Source organism: Maylandia zebra, linkage group LG20, assembly GCF_041146795.1.
Source record: "Maylandia zebra isolate NMK-2024a linkage group LG20, Mzebra_GT3a, whole genome shotgun sequence".
NCBI lineage: Eukaryota > Metazoa > Chordata > Actinopteri > Cichliformes > Cichlidae > Maylandia > Maylandia zebra.
Window position 1 is genome coordinate 29,473,745 of NC_135186.1, and position 19,312 is coordinate 29,493,056.

The 19,312-nt window shown below is 38.6% G+C and overlaps 1 protein-coding gene and 1 long non-coding RNA gene across 3 annotated transcripts; one reads left to right on the forward strand and one right to left on the reverse strand.

Annotated features, from left to right (window-relative positions):
• The first annotated feature begins 5,499 nt into the window (after nt 1-5,499).
• Nucleotides 5,500-17,987, forward strand: slc13a3 (solute carrier family 13 member 3). Of its 2 annotated transcripts, XR_013094747.1 has the most exons (14): nt 5,500-5,893; nt 6,494-6,759; nt 7,105-7,283; nt 7,893-7,962; nt 11,732-11,911; nt 12,012-12,137; nt 12,272-12,364; nt 12,469-12,573; nt 12,685-12,782; nt 14,042-14,154; nt 14,526-14,687; nt 16,148-16,285; nt 16,364-16,686; nt 16,846-17,987. XR_013094747.1 is itself a non-coding variant. In XM_012920038.5 (13 exons), exons 1-13 carry the CDS (start codon nt 5,786-5,788, stop codon nt 16,544-16,546), a joined length of 1,821 nt encoding a protein of 606 aa, XP_012775492.3. In that variant the 5' UTR covers nt 5,500-5,785; the 3' UTR covers nt 16,547-17,987. The 2 variants fall into 2 exon arrangements, 1 of the variants encoding a protein (XP_012775492.3); XM_012920038.5 differs by having other exon boundaries at nt 16,364-17,987.
• LOC143414247 (uncharacterized) lies at nt 8,148-10,289 on the reverse strand. The gene is made up of 2 exons (XR_013094748.1): nt 9,860-10,289; nt 8,148-9,512 (listed from the first exon to the last, which is right to left on the reverse strand). It is a non-coding gene; the product is annotated as an uncharacterized LOC143414247 (long non-coding RNA).
• Nucleotides 17,988-19,312: the final 1,325 nt, after the last annotated feature.

Here is a 19,312-nt window from a genome sequence, read left to right on the forward strand (position 1 = left end):
GGCCGGGTGAACTGTTCCCTTGATCTTGCACTCATAGGGCTCTTCTGAGTCGCTCTTTGTCTGGTACCTCACCCAGAACCAATTTGCCATGGGAGACCATACCAGGGGGCAAAAGCCCCCAGACAACATAGCCCCTAGGATCCCTGGGACACACAAACTGCTCTACGATAAGGTAGCGATTCACAGAGGGGTAGTGTAGTTACCTGAAATAAAAAAATAAAAGTTACATTCTAAGAAAAACAGCAAATTTAAATACTTTATATTTAAAAACTAAAAAATGAAGTAAGAATGCATTTAATGTCTTTCTGTCTTTGTTAGGTTTAATTTCTTTATTTTTTTTTATTTTTTTGATGTACTGTATTTGAAAACTAAGTGTTGAAAATTGCTACAGTGGAATAGAAGGACCTTAAAGCACACCATCTTTATGACTTCTTAGTATGACATTTCTTGGTATAGTGTATTCATGTTTAGATACTTTTACAAGCTTAACAAGCAACTCTGAGGTAGTCTTGTGTGACTAGTTTGTGTCTCTCTGTCCATCTGGAGCACAGAGGAAACTTGCAGGAGGAGAGTGGAGAATGCACAGGTGTATCCTTTTACTCTTGAAGTATAAAAGAGCCATGGCACACAGCTGGAACACACACATCATTTAGTTATTTAAGTTCACCAGCAGCATAACCTGTTCTTTAACTTGTACACGTCTGAAAAATAAAGCTCACATTACCCGGGGTTGGGCTGGGAAAGGCACACTGTAGCTGCTTCCTTGGCTGGAGTTTGGCGTCTTGTCTTGTCCTGTGTCCTTGACCTTCTTGCTTATTATTGGGTCTTCTCTTTGGTTTTATGGTTGCTTATTGTTATATTAGATTTTCAGATTATTTTATATCTCAAACTTTTGCTCCTCTTTATTGATACTTGTATTTTTGCTTAGGGCTTATTTCATATAATATATATAATAATAATATAATAATTCTTCAATAGCCTTGTTCCTTTCATCTGTGTGAAGTTTAAGTGGATTTTGGTATTTTATTTGTGTTTAGTAAGTTACTTCCTGTTTTATTTTGGTAGTAGTGATGGGATTTCCGGCTCTTTTTAGAGAACCGGTGTTGTGCCAAAAAGTGATTGTCTGCCAAAAAGTGATTTCCAATGTTTCTGTGTATTTTTTATGTGTAATATCTTTATGTATGTTTGTAAACAGAATTCGGTGAACAGGGTTTACAAAGGGGTTAGACATAGAATTAAAAAAATATCTGTTTTTCAAGTATCTTTACAACTCTGTGTCATTGTACTTACATTATAACCAATTCGGTCCTTTATCCCCACTTAAAATATTTTTACAAAACTATTGTAATAATTGCTGCCATTTCTGCTGTCCTCTTGGCCAGCTTGCTCTTACAAAAGACATTTTTAATGTTAATGATATTTTTTAACTGCATAAATAAAGGTTATATAAAAGTCAATGCCAAAAACTGATTGCAGCTTCTACCTTGTTACATGAATGTTGTTTGTGGCTCAAGATGACTTTCTATCATCCATAAGGGATGCATTTGACATATGTTTCACATATTATAGCCCAGCAAGTTACTTATAGCAGTTTAAATACGAGCAATCAGTTTTTGGCAGACAATCACTTTTTGGCACAACACCGGCTCTTTCGGCTCGGATCACTAAAAAGAGCCAGCTCTTTCGGCTCTGAACTGGCTCTTCAGGTGGTTTTGTTGCTTTAATTAATTTATTATTAACAATAATATAAAATTATGCACAAAAGAAATTACTAATGTAAAAAAAAAAGTGGTTTTATTTATATATGTTTATGTATAAATATATGTGCTGGCCCCTAGAGACAAAGCACGTACAAACTCCAAAACACATTCCTAGAGTTAACTGAACTTCCAAAACAGAGCTACCTAGATCACTTAAATTACACAATTGAAAGCATATGTGTATGGTTTGTGCATTTATACACAAGCACTCATATATATTCAAATAATTTTTTAAAAAAAAGTTCATTTACCTGTTACTACCACACACCAAATCCGGTCGTTGGTACTTGCTGGCTTGTGTAGCCACTAGGTAACAAAAGCTCAACACTGCGCCCAGCATCCTGGAGCACTTCTGTTGTGTTTTGTACGTGTTTTGGAGTTTTTACGTGTTTTGGAGTTTGTACGTGTTTTGTCTCTGTAGGGGCCACCGTAAATATACTTTTATTTATTCACTCCACATAAAATGTAATAAATAAATTATATATTACAAAAACCAACTAGTCACAGTTTAGCTTTTAACTATTTAAATTTTCAGCTTTTTCCTTTTAAACAAATTTAAAATGAAACAATATTAAACACTACAAACCACAACACAATTAAATATAAATTAAAATATGAAAACAAAAAGAAGATGCACATTCTCTGTCATGAATAAACTTTCTGAATCCTTTATCATCTGCAACTGAAAATAGTTGTGGATGATTACTGTACCTTTCTAATGTGACGTTGTTGTCCCTGGCTCTCTTTCTCTCTCTCTCCCTCCTGCTCGGTTCCTGTGCTACTGCGAGTAACTACCACCCCTCCCCCCTCTTCCCAGCGCAAAGCACAAGACTCGCATGCGGAGTGAAGTGGAAAAAAGTGCAAGACAGGGTGAGAGAAAGAAAAAGAAAAAAAAAAAACCACGGCTTGCCTCATTCATGTCAAAGATCCGGCTCTAAGAGCCATTTCCTACACGTCACTATTTGGTAGTCTCGTGCCTTTCTTGCTTCTACTTTTCTTCCTGTCGCTCTGGTTTCACTGTTTTTGACTTACCTATTTTAACTTAAAAAAACAAATCCTGATAACGGGTAATGTGTGAAACAGTATAAATAGCCTTGCCCTCAGTCGTTGGGCATCTGTTAGCCCTCCCTCTTGTTCCTTGTTTATTCTGAGTTTTGTTTTATTTTAGGTCACCTTTCTGTTTGTGTTGTGGACTTTGTATTTATTTACACTGCTTTAACAACTTTATTTAAGGTCGGTTTTGAATTTCGTCCTGCATTTGGGTCCAAATTCACCTTTGGTCTCCTTGTTGCACTTGAGCTATTTCTGAACAGCGCCCATTTTATTTTTCAAAAATCAGGCCAGTAGTGATCCACCATGTCAACTGCACAGTTTATTCAGATTTCACTTTTGTATTACAGGGATAAAATAATAATAGAAAAATGTCAAATGCTGTGTGAAACAAAAAATGTGGTCTGTTGTAGGCATTCAGTTGTTTTTTGACTGCGGGAAAGTGAGCCGTCATTTGTGAGCCGCGGTCAAGCCAAGGAAATTTATGCGGCGGATAAGAGGCGGCTGGCCTCTTATCCGCCACATAAATTTCCTTGCGCTTTTACACAAGTCTTTACAGTAGCGCCTTTTCGCTTTATATCCTGATTGAAAGCCTAGATCCGCGCGCACACAAATTACAATGGAACAATGGAAATACAGCCATCGTGACAGTCTGGTTGCATATTCAAAAATTCATTAAAAATCATTCTTAACAGTTGATGCCAAGCTTTCAACACAATCCTCTTCTGGAACACCTACTTTACCTCTGGGCCAGGTTTTACCCAGATTTACTGTAATATTAGTCAGAAATTACAGGAAATTTGTATTCAATGCAATACAGTTAATACACTACAATTATGTCTATTTCAGAAATTCATTAAAAATCATCCTGAACACTTGAGGTCCAACTTTCAACACATTTCTCTTCTGGGACACCTACTGTACCTCTTTACCAAGTTTCATCCAGATGTACTGTAATATTACTCAGAAACGACAAGAAACTTGTATTCAATTCAATACAGTCAATACAATTATGTCAATTTCAGAAATTCATTAAAAATCATCCTTAGTAGTTGAGGTCCAACTTTCAACACATTCCTTCTCTGGGACACCTACTGTACCTCTGGGCCAGGTTTCATCTCAATCCGCTGCATCAATAATTGTTTAATATTGATGGATCAAAAGTGCTGCTGAGAGAGTCATAACAGGGACTATAAAGAGACAGCATATTTGCTTGTCTTCACTGACTCGCTTTGAAATCCAGATTTTAATTTTGGAATATTAGGTGTACTTGTGGTTCCTATAGAATTTTAAGGTTGAACAGGAATCAGTCTTCATCTCTCAGGCCTCTCTTCTGTGGATGCAGCTTACATCATTCTGTACAATACGATAATTTTTAATTCTACAACTGTTTATAACCTGCATAGTTCACATTTCTGTATAGCTGTATATCTCATATTTCTGTATAGTTTTTTTTTCATATTCTGTATAGTTTTTCATATTTATATCCTGTTCATAGCTTGTACTCACTACAGCCTGTACATACTTATAGTTATAGCATATTCATAACATACTTCATACCGTGTACATTGTAACATACCATAATAGACCCATTTCTGTAATATACTTACATACCTATATTATTGCTAATATATATTGTAATATATCTATATCATGGCTAAAGCACTTCTTGATGGATGCAAACTGCATTTCGTTGCCTTGTACCTGTGAAATGTGCAGTGACAATAAAGTTGAATTCTATTCTATTCTATTCTATTCTATTCTATATTAATTCAGAAGACAAACACCCGTCTCTGCTTTTGAGATTAGCATTACAACCCTCAGTTTTGACAATTAATACAGTTATAGTGGATCAGGTGACCCTGAATCTTCCCTTATTTGTGCTGCAATAAGCCTAGGCTCTTGCGGGCTTCCCATCATGTATGAATTTTTTCCTTCTTTGCTCGTTCTGTGTTTATACACCTCTCTGCATTTAATCATTAGTTAGTATGTATCTCTTGCACAGTGTATATGTTGTCCTGTCTCCTTTTCATCAACCTCAACCAGTCACAGTAGATGGCTGTCTCTCCTTGAGCCTGTTTCTGCCAGGTGTTTCTACCTCTTCAAATGGAGTTTTCCCTTCCCACTCACACTAAATGTTAGCACATATGGGGTACTTAAATTGTTGGGGTTTTCTTTGTATTATTGTTGTGTTTTTACATAAAGTGTCTTTAGGTGACTGTTGTTGTGATTTGGTGCTGTATAAATAGAATAGAATAGAATTGAATAGAATACTGTACTTCAGACCGGGAGATTGGCAAAATGTATAAATAGGATGGCGATTAGGGGAATTGGAGACAGCTGTGTAACACAGCAGGGATACATTGGGAATAAGAAGACAGTGGAAGTAAGACTCAACACAAGAAAGAGACAAGAGGCCACCAAACTAAAACACAGACTAAGACACACGAGTTTGACACAGACAAAACCATAAACAGACATAAATCTCCATTGTAATTTGTGTGTGTGCGCGTGCGACTGTTCGCGCGCGTGCACGGGTGCGCGGGTCTAGGCTTTCAATCGGGATATAAAGCGAAAAGGCGCTACCGTAAAGACTTGTGTAAAAGCGCAAGGAAATTTATGCGGCGGAGAAGAAGCGGCTGGCTTGACCGCGGCTCACAAATGACGGCTCACTTTACTGCGGTTATTATTTTTGCAGTCCGGCAGTTTCCAGTGTACTTTTTAAAATGAACGTATGAGCGGTGACATTTCCATCGCTGCCCCTGAAGATACCTCACTCCTGTCATGCAAGAGTCCATTCAATTGGGAAATTTGGCAGTAAGTCGACTAACACACCATCACAGGAGGAGTTAACCTGTAGCAAAGCGTGTGGTTAATCTTCTCTGTGCTCAGCCACGGGCTTCAAAGTGCTGCCTCACAGGTTGCTCTCAGCCAGTCTGGACGTTTCCTAAACTGAGCACAACTTCAAGCCAGGGATGAGAATATCTGTACTGTCCAAGAAGCTGTGGTGCGTCCACAAACAGCTAATCCTTGTGCTCACTCCGCTCGTGTTTCTGCCTTTACTTTTTACTCTACCGGAGAAGGTGAGTGAATTTCTTTGTGCCACAGTTATGCACCCACTGTTTTCCAAAAAACTTACACACAGAAAGCACGGTTGTCCTATTATAAATGCATAACACAGGTGCAAGCAGGAGATTTATGTTTAAAATCAGACTAGTTCGCAAAGGGTTTGGTCCATCTTTATACTTGTTTTGATTAATCAGAAACTTACAGACATGCTTATATAAACTGAGATTTTTTAAGTAATAAATTTAGTCAATAATGCTAAAAACACTCATCTTCTACTGTCACTACAACCTCAATGCTTTTTACTCTTGGTTAAGCACAATAAAGCTTTTGCTGGGAGTATTTTCACTGTGCATACTCCGTGAATCATCTGATTCAGCCAAAGAGTCAATAATGCAAACCTAAAACTAAAAAGTGATTACTATGTTAATGCTTTCATGTTAACGATGTAAAAAATAATGTCTGTCTGAAACACATATAATGTGAAGGATACACAAGTTACTGAAAACATAACGTGTAATCTGCTTTCTTTTTTCTTGTTAAGTCTTTGCTTTGTTTTTTAGCTGTTTTTTTGTATTATTGCACAAATATTATTGACATGTTACTGATCTTTTTAGGAGGGAAAATGTCTTTACGTGGTGGTGCTCATGGCTATGTTTTGGTGCACGGAGGCTCTCCCTCTTGCTGTCACAGCCATGCTTCCAGTCTGCCTCTTCCCAACACTGGGAATTCTTCCAGCCAAAAAAATCTGCCCTCAGTACTTCATCGAGACCAATTTTCTCTTCCTCAGCGGCCTTGTGTTGGCATCATCGATTGAGGAGTGGGGCCTGCATCGCAGAATAGCCCTAAAGGTCCTCAGTATTGTTGGAGTAAAACCAGCCTGGTGAGAAAATAACTTTATCAGAAGGCAGTTTAAAGCTGATGAGGATTCTGTATTTATCCCATTTTAAGTAATACCTGGAACTTATTTTATTTCCCTGTGTTGTGAACCTCTGTGCTGTCCAGAAATACCTAAGTCACCCTACATGTCCTTTTCACGTCTGTTTAAATAACATTGTCACAAAATATGGTAGCTAGTTAATTCAGAAAATTCTGCAACAGGGAGGGATATAATAATAAAACATAAATGTCTGAATCTTTTGCACAGAACTACATTTAATTATATTTTTATTTTCATACTTAGGGTTGTTTACAGAGTTTAAGATTGTGGACTGAATTGTTTTTCCAGGCTCATTCTGGGAATGATGCTGACCTCATCCTTCCTGTCCATGTGGCTCAGTAACACCGCCACAACAGCCATGATGCTCCCTATCGCAAATGCCATCCTGGAGAGCCTGTTTGGTGATCTGGAAACCCTAAAACAAAAGTGCAAGTCTGTCGAGGATCACGAGAGTGCCATAATAAATGGTACGCTGTCAGTTTTCAAACTTATACTGATGACAAATCAAGGTTTTCTCTGAAATTTACATCTTAATATACTGAATGAAAGTGATTATCCTTTGAGTGAGAGAAAACGTTTGGCCAATTTTAAATCTTTTTTTGGCTGAACCAAAACATTGTTTAATTCAGTCTTGTCTTCATAGTCATTCAAGCAGCAAAGGGCATTGCTGTGACAGGGGCGAATGAACATTAAACACTTCATCTTCGAATGAATAGTGAATGAAGACAGGTTGAACGTTTATCATCCAACTGTGTCTCTTCACAAAATATGTTTCATTCTTGAAAGATGATTGTTGCATTGTTCCCAAGAGCCTTTAATATATAATCTAATATGTGAACTTTGTGCAGCGTTTCCAATGCACTGTCTGACAACAAGTTAGTGAATCCTGAAGTAGTAATGGATTAAGGGGGCTTTGTTGACTCAAAGTCAGCTATTAAATAAAACAAAAGTACACCACTGTAAAAGAGCTGAAACTCACAATTTAACTCATGTTTGGACACTTTGAAGATTGAGTAAGTTAGTTTCACATGTAACCCTGAACCCTGTCAAAATCTATTTGATTTATTTTCTTGCAGGTCAGTCTACTGTAAAGCTGCATTCACTGCCCTCAGTGCCAACAGAAAAACAAATAATGGCAACAGAAGGGTAAGAAGCATTTGTGTTTTGTTTTATATTTTTATTTTAAAGACATTTCACTCCTCTGATGTCTTTGCTAAATCATTACACAAACAATAGATGTTGAGCTTTGCTTAGCTTATGTCATGGTTGGCTGTGTGGCAGGCAAGCAAGCAGGAGTGGTGGACCCAAAATGCAGAACTCAGACACTGAAGTGAAACTTAAAGCGCAGCTTTATTGCTGAAAATTGAAAAACCTCGTACTAACTAAACTCACCAAAAGACAAACAAAAGTCTGAACAGAGGAACTGAGGACTGAAACACTGGAAAAGAAATACTAAACTGGAGCAGGAGACTCCATAAAACAGAAAGAAACAGACTTGACACTGAACGAGAGACACAACCTAAGAACTAATCGCTCACAAAGAATAACTGAAACATAGAATACTAATAAACAAAGCATGACAAAAGGATCAGACTACAAAGGAATATAAGAACTGAAAATGCTGGGTCAAAGTGACCCAGGACTGTGACAGTACCCCCCCCCAAAGGGTCTGGCTTCTGACAGCCCTAAACAAAAAAAACGAAACAAGAGCGAGAAAACAAGAGAGAAACAAAACACAAGGAGCCCAAGAACAGGAATTACTCAAAACAAATCCCACTGGGTCTACCATGAGTCCACTAATCAAAAGGTTCAGGAAGCCGACAGCACAAAAGTCAAACAAAGGGTACTCAGGGGGACGGCCCCGCGGAAGGTAAATGGCCTATATTTATAGTATTTAATATTTATTTATTTATTGTCATTGTCAAGAACAATGAAATTGCGTTTGGGGCTTCCATACAACCCAAAAAAAAAAAAAGAAAAAAAAAAAAGAGCGCATTACTAGTCCCTAAGGACCCCAAAGCGCTTTACATATCCAGTCATCCACCCATTCACATTTACACACTGGTGATGGCAAGCTACATTGTAGCCACAGCCACCCTGGGGTGCACTGACAGAGGCGACAGGTAGCGGAAGGTAGCGGAAGGCAGCGGCGGCGGCGACGACAGAGCTGGTCCGGAGGCCGCCCACGATGGCGACGACGCCCAGCCAGTGGCCTGGAAGGCGGCCGGCGATGTTGAGGGGCTGGACGTACATTGGACCGGGCGAAGCTGAAGGCTCTGAGGCAGGACCAGATGAGAATGGCGCTGCAGGCGGCGGCGTGGAAGCCGGAGACGAAGGCGCTGCAGGCGGCGGCGCAACAGGCTGGACGGATCCCTTGGACCCTTTAGCAGAGGGTGACAGCTGGGCAGGCTCTCCAGAAGCCCCAGCGTATGAGGTAGATGCAGGGCCAGAGGTCATTGAGACCACTGGTTGACCAGGTGGGTGAGAGTACAGCAGGCTAGGGGACTGAATTGAAGTCTGAACTGGTGGCCGTTGAAACGGTTGTGGTGAGAGTGGAGTAGGTGATGGAGTAGATGACTGCACTGGCGGCCAGGCAGGTAACTGGGCTACAGGCAACGGGGACACTGGAAACTGAGCCGAAGGTGGCGACTGAGCAGCTAACTGAGCAGAAGGTGGCTGCTGGGCAGGTAACTGAGCTGAGAGCAAGAGAGCAGATGACACTGGTTACTGAGCTGCAGGCAGCAGTAATGATTACGATGGAGGTTTAGCAGGCCGGGCGGCTAGCTGAGCTACAGGGGCTTGAGCTAGTGACTGAGCTATGGACTGGAAAGATGACTGAATTGATGGCAGGGTTAAAGACTGAGAATACCAAGCAGCGAGGGTTTCTAAGAGGGTGGCTGAGTCTACTTTGCCGGGGCCACCAATGCCAAATAATCCAAAAGAGCCTCGCTCTTAGTTCTGTTATGATTCGAGACAGCTCACTGATGTCTGGAAAACTCGGGGGAAAACTTGTAGTTGACAGGAAATCATCAAAAAACACTACCTGAATCAGTCTCTTGGGAGTGTCCACAGCATGAATTACAGCCCGGCAATAATCCAACAGCTGCTCTAGCAACTCCTCCTCCCAGCCTAAAGGTGAGTCCACTGGGTCCATTTTGTGGTCGCGTCGTTCTGTCATGGTTGGCTGTGTGGCAGGCGAGCAAGCAGGAGTGGTGGACCCAAAATGCAGAACTCAGACACGGAAGTGAAACTTAAAGCGCAGCTTTATTGCTGGGAGAAACCTCGTACTAACTAAACTCACCAAAAGACAAAAGTCTGAACAGAGGAACCGAGGACTGAAACACTGGAAAATGGAGACGAAACACTAGAAACAGATCACACAGCCAGTTGAGGGTACAACACGATAGGGAACACAGGAAAACACAGGGCTTATATACACAGGGGAGTAATCAGGGAATGGAAAACAGGAGGGAGACACAGCTGGGAGGGTTTGGGGTAACGAGACACGAGGAGCAAAGCTAGACACACTGAGATGAGGATCAACCTTTCACAATAAAATGGAAAACAAGAAACAGACACAGACTTGACACTGAACTGAACTTATACTGAACGAGAGACTCAACCTAAGAACTAATCGCTCACAAAGAATAACTGAAACATAGAATAATACTAATAAACAAAGCATGACAAAAGGATCAGAATACAAACCATAATACAAAGGAATATAAGAACTGAAAATGCTGGGTCAAAATGACCCAGGACTGTGACAGCTTACTGCAAAGACTGGAAATGAGGTAGATGTAGTTCTAATGGCAACAAAATCCAAGAAACTATCCAGGTGCTAGTGCTATGAATATAAGGCAAGTTTAAAATACCCAGGATATATTTTCCTCTCTAGCATCATTTACCCTGATATCACGTTAGATGAGAGAGTGGTGTGATGTTCACGTTTTTGTGGTGTTATATGACAGAAGTGGCATATACACAGCCAGACAGAAGACATGTGGACAGGTCTACTTACAGCAGAACTGCAAAGACAAACTATAATATTAGAAAAGCTCTGTACAGTAGTGTAGTATTAAAAAGTGTTGCATGAATATGACGGTGCTGTGGAATGCAAAACTGAAAAAGTGTCATATAAATGCAGACCTTGCAAGTCAACAGACTTATAAGTAACATAATTCTGTCATTAAAATATGAGGACCTGACTGTAACTATAAATATGTTCTGTTAAATTAGCAGGCGATGCTGTTTCATGTGCATCTAAGAGTTTTTGCCTTAGTTTTTCATCTTCAGCCCAGGCAGTGTTAACTGACCCGTAATGAACAGATGAAAACCAAAAAACAGATTTCAGATTGATAAATTTTCTTGGCCTTATGCTTAGGTGCCCTGTTTCAGTGTTGTAGTACTATAGTTTAGGTTTACAGAACAATACGGTTGCTTTAAATTGCTTATAGCAAACAGGTAAAAAGGACCTGTCTTGACTGAGGCTCATCATAGAAAGAAAAGAACTTTAGATGTTCTAGTCCTAGAACATGCTGTTACCGAAGCACTGAAGCCTGTGCATTTTTCAGGAATGGAGGCAGTGATTTTGTACATGATGATCTCTGATTGTGAACATGACCTGCTTTCAATCAGGCTTTCACAACAAGGTTAACCCTTAAGTAACCCTTCTAACCCTTCTAAGCCCCAAATCCTGCTTCATAGTGCAGGCATCATTCCCTTCGTCTGTGTTAAATTTATTTTTTAATTACTGAGCTTTACATTTTACAGACTGTGAAATACAAAACTAAGCCAACACATATGAAGTTTGCGGATTCATTTTGCCATACAAACTAAAGAGTAATATCCAGCTGTGCAAACTCTGAAGTTTGTGTAATAATTCACATTTTATGTAAAATAATGCTTCTGAAAGGACTGATACACCAGAACTGACGGACCCGAGGACAGCTGAGGAGAGCCGAGCAGAGGCGCAGTATCAGCTCAAAGTCTGGAAGGGGTTTTTGATTTGTATCCCTTATGCTGCCAGTATCGGAGGAACCGCCACACTGACGGGCACGGCACCTAACCTCATTCTGATTGGACAGCTGAAAAGGTAACTCTTTTGTTTTTGTGTAGCATTTAAACAATGCTGATTCAGACACAGAAGTGATATGTTTCAGTGTGTTTAACAGTTATAATTTTGTCTTTCACAGCTACTTTCCAGACTGTGATCTTATCAATTTTGGCTCTTGGTTTGCATTTGCTTTCCCACTCATGCTCCTCTTCCTGTTTTTGGGATGGCTATGGATTGCATTTCTCTACGGAGGATTGAATACAAGGTTGTGTATCTTTTCTTGCTAAATTTTTCAATAACACCATCAGCATTACAGGATACAAAAACTGGACCATTCCATGAGTAAGGTCTTTATTTTATGAAAGCCAATGTTTACATTATGTGTTCAATTTTTTGCAGATTGTGCATCACAAAACAAGACAGGAGAACCCAGGCAGAAGCCAGAGCCAAGGCACTGATAAAGGAAGATTACAGAAAACTAGGGCCCATAAAGTGAGGACTCGTGTATGTCTTGAAATCTCATGCAATAGATGCTGGATGTAAACTTTCTAGGACATAGTCTTTGACTTACTCTTATTCTGCATTCATGCTTTCAGCTTTGCAGAGGGAGCCATCTCTTTCTTTTTTGTACTGTTTGCCGTTCTCCTCTTCACAAGGGATCCAAAGTTTGTGACCGGCTGGTCTGTGTTTTTTAAAAAAGGGTAAGAGAAGCTGACTTTTAAAACCTTGTATGAAAGCTAGCACATTGTATTCTGGTTCTGTGCTCTATTAGGTGTCCATTTCAATTTTGTGCTCGTCTTGCTGTCCTTCAGGTACGTTTCGGATGCAGTCACCGGTGTCATCATTGTGTCTATGCTGTTCTTTTTTCCTTCACAAAAGCCTTCCCTGAGATGGTGGTCCGACCCTCAAGGTTAGTGATAGCATATCTGCTAAAATGCCATTTATGAGGCATCATTGTCTCATTTCAGTTCTATTTGTTACCATATATAGGATTTTCTGTCGCAATATTACAACTTTGATAAGTCAAAAGTTAATATCTAAGACCAGATATTTGTGGAAAATTCAAAGATTCTGTGTCTCTGTTTCTAGAACAGCTTTTGCAAAACACAGAAATTAAGCTGAGGAATGTTAATAATATAGATTAGAGAGTCTGAGGAAAGTTCCCGTCTGAAAGTGAGACTGTAGTTTCTCTGTTTCTGTGATTAGAATAATCTCTTAAAGCTATGTGGACACACTTTGGGTTTTTTTCTTTGTGTGTTTGTGTACTTGTATTTTGGATTACTCGTGTTGTAGCTACATGCCTGAAACGTCCATTTAATAATCAAATTCTGGTGAATCTTTTTGTCTTGGTGGACAAAAAAAATGTCTTATGGAAATCATTTTATTGATTTGGTTAACTCCAAAATGTGAATACAAATGCGAATCAGCATCCACTAAAACGGAGAAGCGTGTGTGTATGTGTGTGTATGTGTGCGTGTGTGTGAGTGAATGCTTATGTTATGTTCAGCTGGTCAAATAAACAACTTGATGCTGGAAAAGAAAGCAAGCCATGTGGTTCATCTGTCACTGAGGGTCACATTATTCGAATAGAGTGGGTTCACTCTATGTCAAACAGAGTAGGACTTTTAGCTCATTAAACTAAAAATAGAGCAAATAAATACAAAAATATGGTAAAACTACAAAAGAATATTTGGTAGAAAGCACTAAAATGTGTATGTTAACATGCCAAATATATTATATGGTAGACTATATGGTTTGCTGCTAAGCAGTTTGGTAGTAGTTTGATTTTCAACTCATCCATATGTTAACGTGTTCTTCACCACAACCCTAAACCCAGAGATACTTCTTCCGCCTCTTTAAGATTCAAGATTTTTATTTGCCATTTGAGCACAGGACCAACAGTCCATGCACACTGGAATTCTTGTGCAGAGCTCTCCGGGTCAAGTCAAACTTTTTACAAGATAAAGACAAAGCAACTAAAAAAGGAAAATAGAAATAAAGTAAGGAATGGAGATGTTATACTGAGGCAGAATCTTTTACTACTCATTATAAGGTTAACAATTAAGTTTAAGGATTTTAATCTCACATTGTATCGGTGCACAACAGCCTTTACATTTTTCTACACATGATAAACATTTTCTAATTGTTTTATCTCACATTTTTCCTCAGCTCTAAACACTCCTTATGTGCCTCTCCTTTCCTGGAAAAAAGCCCAGGAATCGGTTCCTTGGAATATCATTATGCTGCTTGGAGGCGGCTTTGCCATGGCCAAAGCTTGTGAGGTAAAGATGTTACATATAATATGTATGTAATACATATAATACATCAACAATGTTTCCTGTCTCTGTGCTAAGTTAAAACTGCTATGTGGTGCCTATGGTGGCAGCCAACTTTTTAGCAAATATTTTGGGACCATTTCCCCCAAAATACCAAAGGAAGCTGTTATTTTCAGTTTGCTTACTAATGTTTCTTTAAACCTCTATAGTTTAGAGTGGAAATGGAGGAAATTAAAGTCTACTAAGTCTGTTTATTAAAACGTGTCTCTGCTCTCCTTCGGTTGTCAGTGCTTTGTTTGATTCAAGTTCTCTGTTTTGGTTTCTTATGTTGTTATTTGATCTTCAACCTTTCACCTCTGTCACGTGGCATTCTGCAGGAGTCTGGACTCGCGTCCTGGATGGGAGGCCACCTCCAGCCTTTGGCTCAAGTCCCTCCTGCTGCAGCTGTGATGTTGATCACTGCTTTCCTGGCTTGTTTCACTGAGTTTGCCAGTAACACTGCCACCATTATCATATTTTTACCTGTCATTGCTGAACTGGTAAGGCTGGTCTTCAACCTAAATATATAAAATTTTGCATACAGTTTTAGACTGTATGCGAAATTAAAGTGAAAGTACAGTATATCATCAGATTATTTTTTTTATTCCTGTGTTATATTTTAGCTGAGAAAAATATCTTCACATATCAGTTTACCTGTGTGAGGTACAAACTCATTGCACCATGTCAGTGCAATCAAACTGACACAGATGACCATCAGGGAAACAAACTGGACGACTGTCTTACAAGATAAAGAAGTCAAAGTGAAGGGTGAACACGTTTTGCTGTCGACCTTGTCCTTTATGTCACTCAGAGGTTTAGTGGTCTTGTTAAACTTTTGCAATAGATGTTCTTATGTTTGTAGACTGTTGGACATTAACTGTTGTTAGACAATTATTATCTGGAGCTTAAGTACTCCAAGACAATGGCTACACAGGAAGAATAACCACTTAATAGCATGTAATTGTATAGGCTAGGTTTAAACTTTAGGATACTAAGCTGTTATTACAAACACAAACAGGCACAACACACATTTTGCTTTTACTGTATTTGAAGTTGTACACGCGCTAAAATAATAATTTAGTTTATCTTCTGGAGCTAACAAGTGAATGGCATTTCCTATATTTTTATTTTTCTCCCATTCTGCAGTACCTTCATTAGTGGTGTTATTATTTGTTATTTAACTGGTTACTGAATTCCCATCCTTGAGCTGAGTATTTTGGCCATCATCATCTTGTTTTGAAACTGGAAGTTACAAACAATGGGTGGCGCTGACAATAAGACTTAAAACTAGTGATTAAGACCACAAACCCATCAACAAAGTGTTAAAATAGTTTATAGATCGAGGGAGACAAACATCCATTTTCACACAGATCCCAATACAATTGTTTTGTAACTAGCAAAGTTGCCTCCATCTTGATATACAGTCTATAATTATATAGAGTGAACATGTGATCACGTTAACACTAGCATTTAATAAAAAAAATAAAAATAACTATTCTGTACATAGTTAGTTCATATCAGTACTGTAACATGATTTTTCAGAAATGTAGTCAGTGATGATTAAGGCTTTAGGATTTAAACAATTTGTAGGCTAGGGTCCTAAAGCACACAATAAAAGAATTGACTGATTGACCGTTATTGCATTTACAGCCCATATTCGTTTCTTAATTAGTTTCTTAATTTTTTTAAATTAATTTTGTATATTAAATGTTAATTGGACTCCAGAGAGCCATGCAAACCCAACTCCTGTATTATCTGTTTTTGCAATGTATTGCTCCAAAATGAAGTATATAAAACTTTTATGCTTCTGTATTTTGCTGCCTTTGCCAAATGATAATGAATGTTCTTTTCACCTTTGTCCCCTTACTGTACTTTAAATTTAAGATTCTGGATTTTCACTCTGAATAAGCATAATGGGCCTTTTTATACATCCTGTCATAAACATCTTTTCCCTCCACAGGCTATTAATGTCTCAGTGAACCCTCTGTACTTCATGATACCTGCCACAGTAGGATGTTCATACGCCTTCATGCTGCCAGTGTCCACACCACCCAACTCAATTGCCTTTGCATCTGGACACCTTATGGTGAAAGACATGGTAAGATCCTCATTGGCTCTTGACGTTGAAAATATTACACAAAATTACAGCTTATGTTTTCCATTTCTGGTTCCTCAGGTGAAAACTGGCTTTGTGATGAACATCCTGGGTATCCTGTCAGTCACTCTGGCAATGAATACGTGGGGCATTGCCATGTTTAATTTGAATACTTACCCTGAATGGGCTCTCCCATTTAACAAGTCTGCTCTTGTGACCAATGCGCACTTATCTGTGGCTCAGTCGCTTAATGCCACGTTGTGATCACACACCAGATTTTAGCAAGAAGTTATTATAGAAGAAGTACCAGAAGAGTGAGCAGGGAGGAAAAACTGAAGTAGATACAGTTGTGATCAGAGGTTTACATGTACTCATCGTGGGCATGTGTGTCTCTGTAATTTAGGGCCTTTAATGATTTCTTTGAATTCGAGATTTTAATGGGTGGGATGATTACACAGCATACATGTTTCATTGGAATATTTGGGATTTTTGGTCATTAGACATCTACCAATGACAGTGAAGAATACTGTTGATTGACATAAATAAAGTAGTGGGTCACCTAGGCAACCAGGACCTGAAATGTCCACAAGTGACTAGGTGGCAACTTTAAAGCAATATATGCCGTGAAAATTGACCCCTTCCAACTGTACATATATTTCACATACATCACATTGGGAAGACAGGGAGAAAAAAGAACTCCACCCAGACTGAGCTCCTACAGGCAGTTTGAGAACAGAAAAAACACAGCAACACTGAGAGCACATGAACACACCATACAACAGAAAGGACGGGCATCGGAGGCATTTGGAGGGGAGGAGGGGGATTGTACATCTGTCTGTCTATATATTTGAGCCTGTACATATACTTTTGACTTGTGGATTAGAGAAAATCCAAAGTAAATTCAAACTTAAGATGAGATAACCTTTATTAGTCCCTTGTGCACCTAAATATTTTTTTAAGTCATAAAAGACGCTGTAAAAGTCATTCCACCCATTAAAAAGTCTAGTTCAAAGAAATCATTAAAAGCTCAAAATTACCATGACATTCATGCCTATGATGAGTGTATATAGTTCTTCACTACAATTGTTTCTGTACTGTCACAGTCAGAAAACACATTTTTCCAGCTGTTAATGATGCTTTGAAAAGGTTATCATATATATATTTGACTGCCTTTTTAGGGTCTCAAAGGTCTAGATTTTAAGCTGTGAACAGATTTGGTACAAAAATGTTAAGTTTTAAAGACAATGAAGCAATACATGAACTCAGTTAATGAGAGTTGATGTATTGCTAAGTTTAAAAACTGCTGAAGTATTTTACTCTCTGCTTTCTTAAAACTGAATTAGAGCAACATCTAACCTCAAACACATGCTTTGAGCACTGAAGAGTGTTTTATATTTTTTAAATAATCAGTCAGACTGCGGAGTGTGCTGTTTGTATCGTTACTACAGGCTGACCTCTGCTGGAAGAAGGAATGAGACTGTGAATAACACTTTTTAAAGTATATATTATGGTTAAAATCACTAAAAGATTGTTACTTGTTTATGTTTCACATGGCACACTGCTAAAGCCATACCACATAAACAACATTTTAAATCATTTTCTTTATTATATTATGAATCTTGACTAATGAATGTGTAACTTTTGTTACATGGTGATCTGCACTCATATATTGTGCTGTCATAAATAAAGCCAGTTTGTAACTTGATGTTGTTTATGTATTTGTTATGCACAGTTTTGTTTTGTTTTAAGTGAGTTCCCCTGTTTGTATCAGGAAAGTTTTTTAAACTCTTGCTGGAACATTGCGGCCCCTGCACACACACATAGACACACAGTACAAAGCACAAAATTCCTTATAATGTTCTCTTGGTGTTCTCACATGCCCCAACAATTGTTAACTTGTGCAGTAATGTGCTGGTTATTCAGTGTAAGCGTTGCCACAGCAAAAGGTCTGTAGTGTTTAAATGTGAAATCAGAAAAGTTATCCAAAGCTAACAGACTGTAACCAAATGTACTAATTTGTACAACAAATACAAAGGTTACAGGCAAATAACCTTTGACCCAAAGCAGATTCATAACTGTGACTTGATGCTTTTATTTATTTTGTGTGTTTGTTATTCATAAAATTTGAAACAAAAACCAATTAGTATTTAAGACTCAAAATAAATAGGCCTACCTTTTTACCACAATAAGTAATTAAGTATTTTGTGTATCTTCTCTAACAACTCACACTGTGTTCACAGCCGACAGGTTAGCTTACTTGAATAAGTTAAAGTAGGCTTTGAGGAAGGCTTTTAGGAGCCATGGGTACAGCTTTCATTACAAACAGATATGCCAGCACCGAGTATCCATCATAGTCCTGAGTCCTGACTCAGTTTTGACTTCTTATGATCTTTTTAAACTTTTATTGTTTTTAGGGTGTCTGTCTGCCTTTGGGTTTATTGATTAGAATTGAATTCATTTGTGTTAGTTTATTCCTGCCTACTCAATTGTTTTCTGCCGATTACCCCTGTGTATCTTTCAGTATAAATAGCGTCAGGTGTCCTTTATTGTGGTGTCTCATGGATTTGTTATTCTTCTTTGGATTTTTGGATTTTAGGTCCCTTTGCCCATTTAAATATGACAGCCCCTTAAACCTGAATTCTTTCTGATGTTCACCTGACTCACTTGGTTCCAACAGAAGTCTAAGGAAAAATAGCTTCGATCTCCTTCGAATGTTTGACCTCATTAAATTATTTCCGTACGTGTTTGTGGTCTCAACACTAGTTTAAACTCTTATTGACTATAATAGAGTGAACATCACAGTTCCTATTAGAGTCCAAAAGGGAACTAAAACAGGGTGTGCTTTCCTGGAGCTGGTGTAACAAAAGTAAGCCAGGATGTCCAAGCTGTGATGTAACAAATTAACAATCCCAAGACACAGTGCCAATAAACTTCCTACGTATTCAAGACCTGTGTGAAAATTATAATCCATTTGGTAGGTAAATAAACAAGGCTTTCGGATTGAAGATGTAACATTAGCTTGTCTGCAGT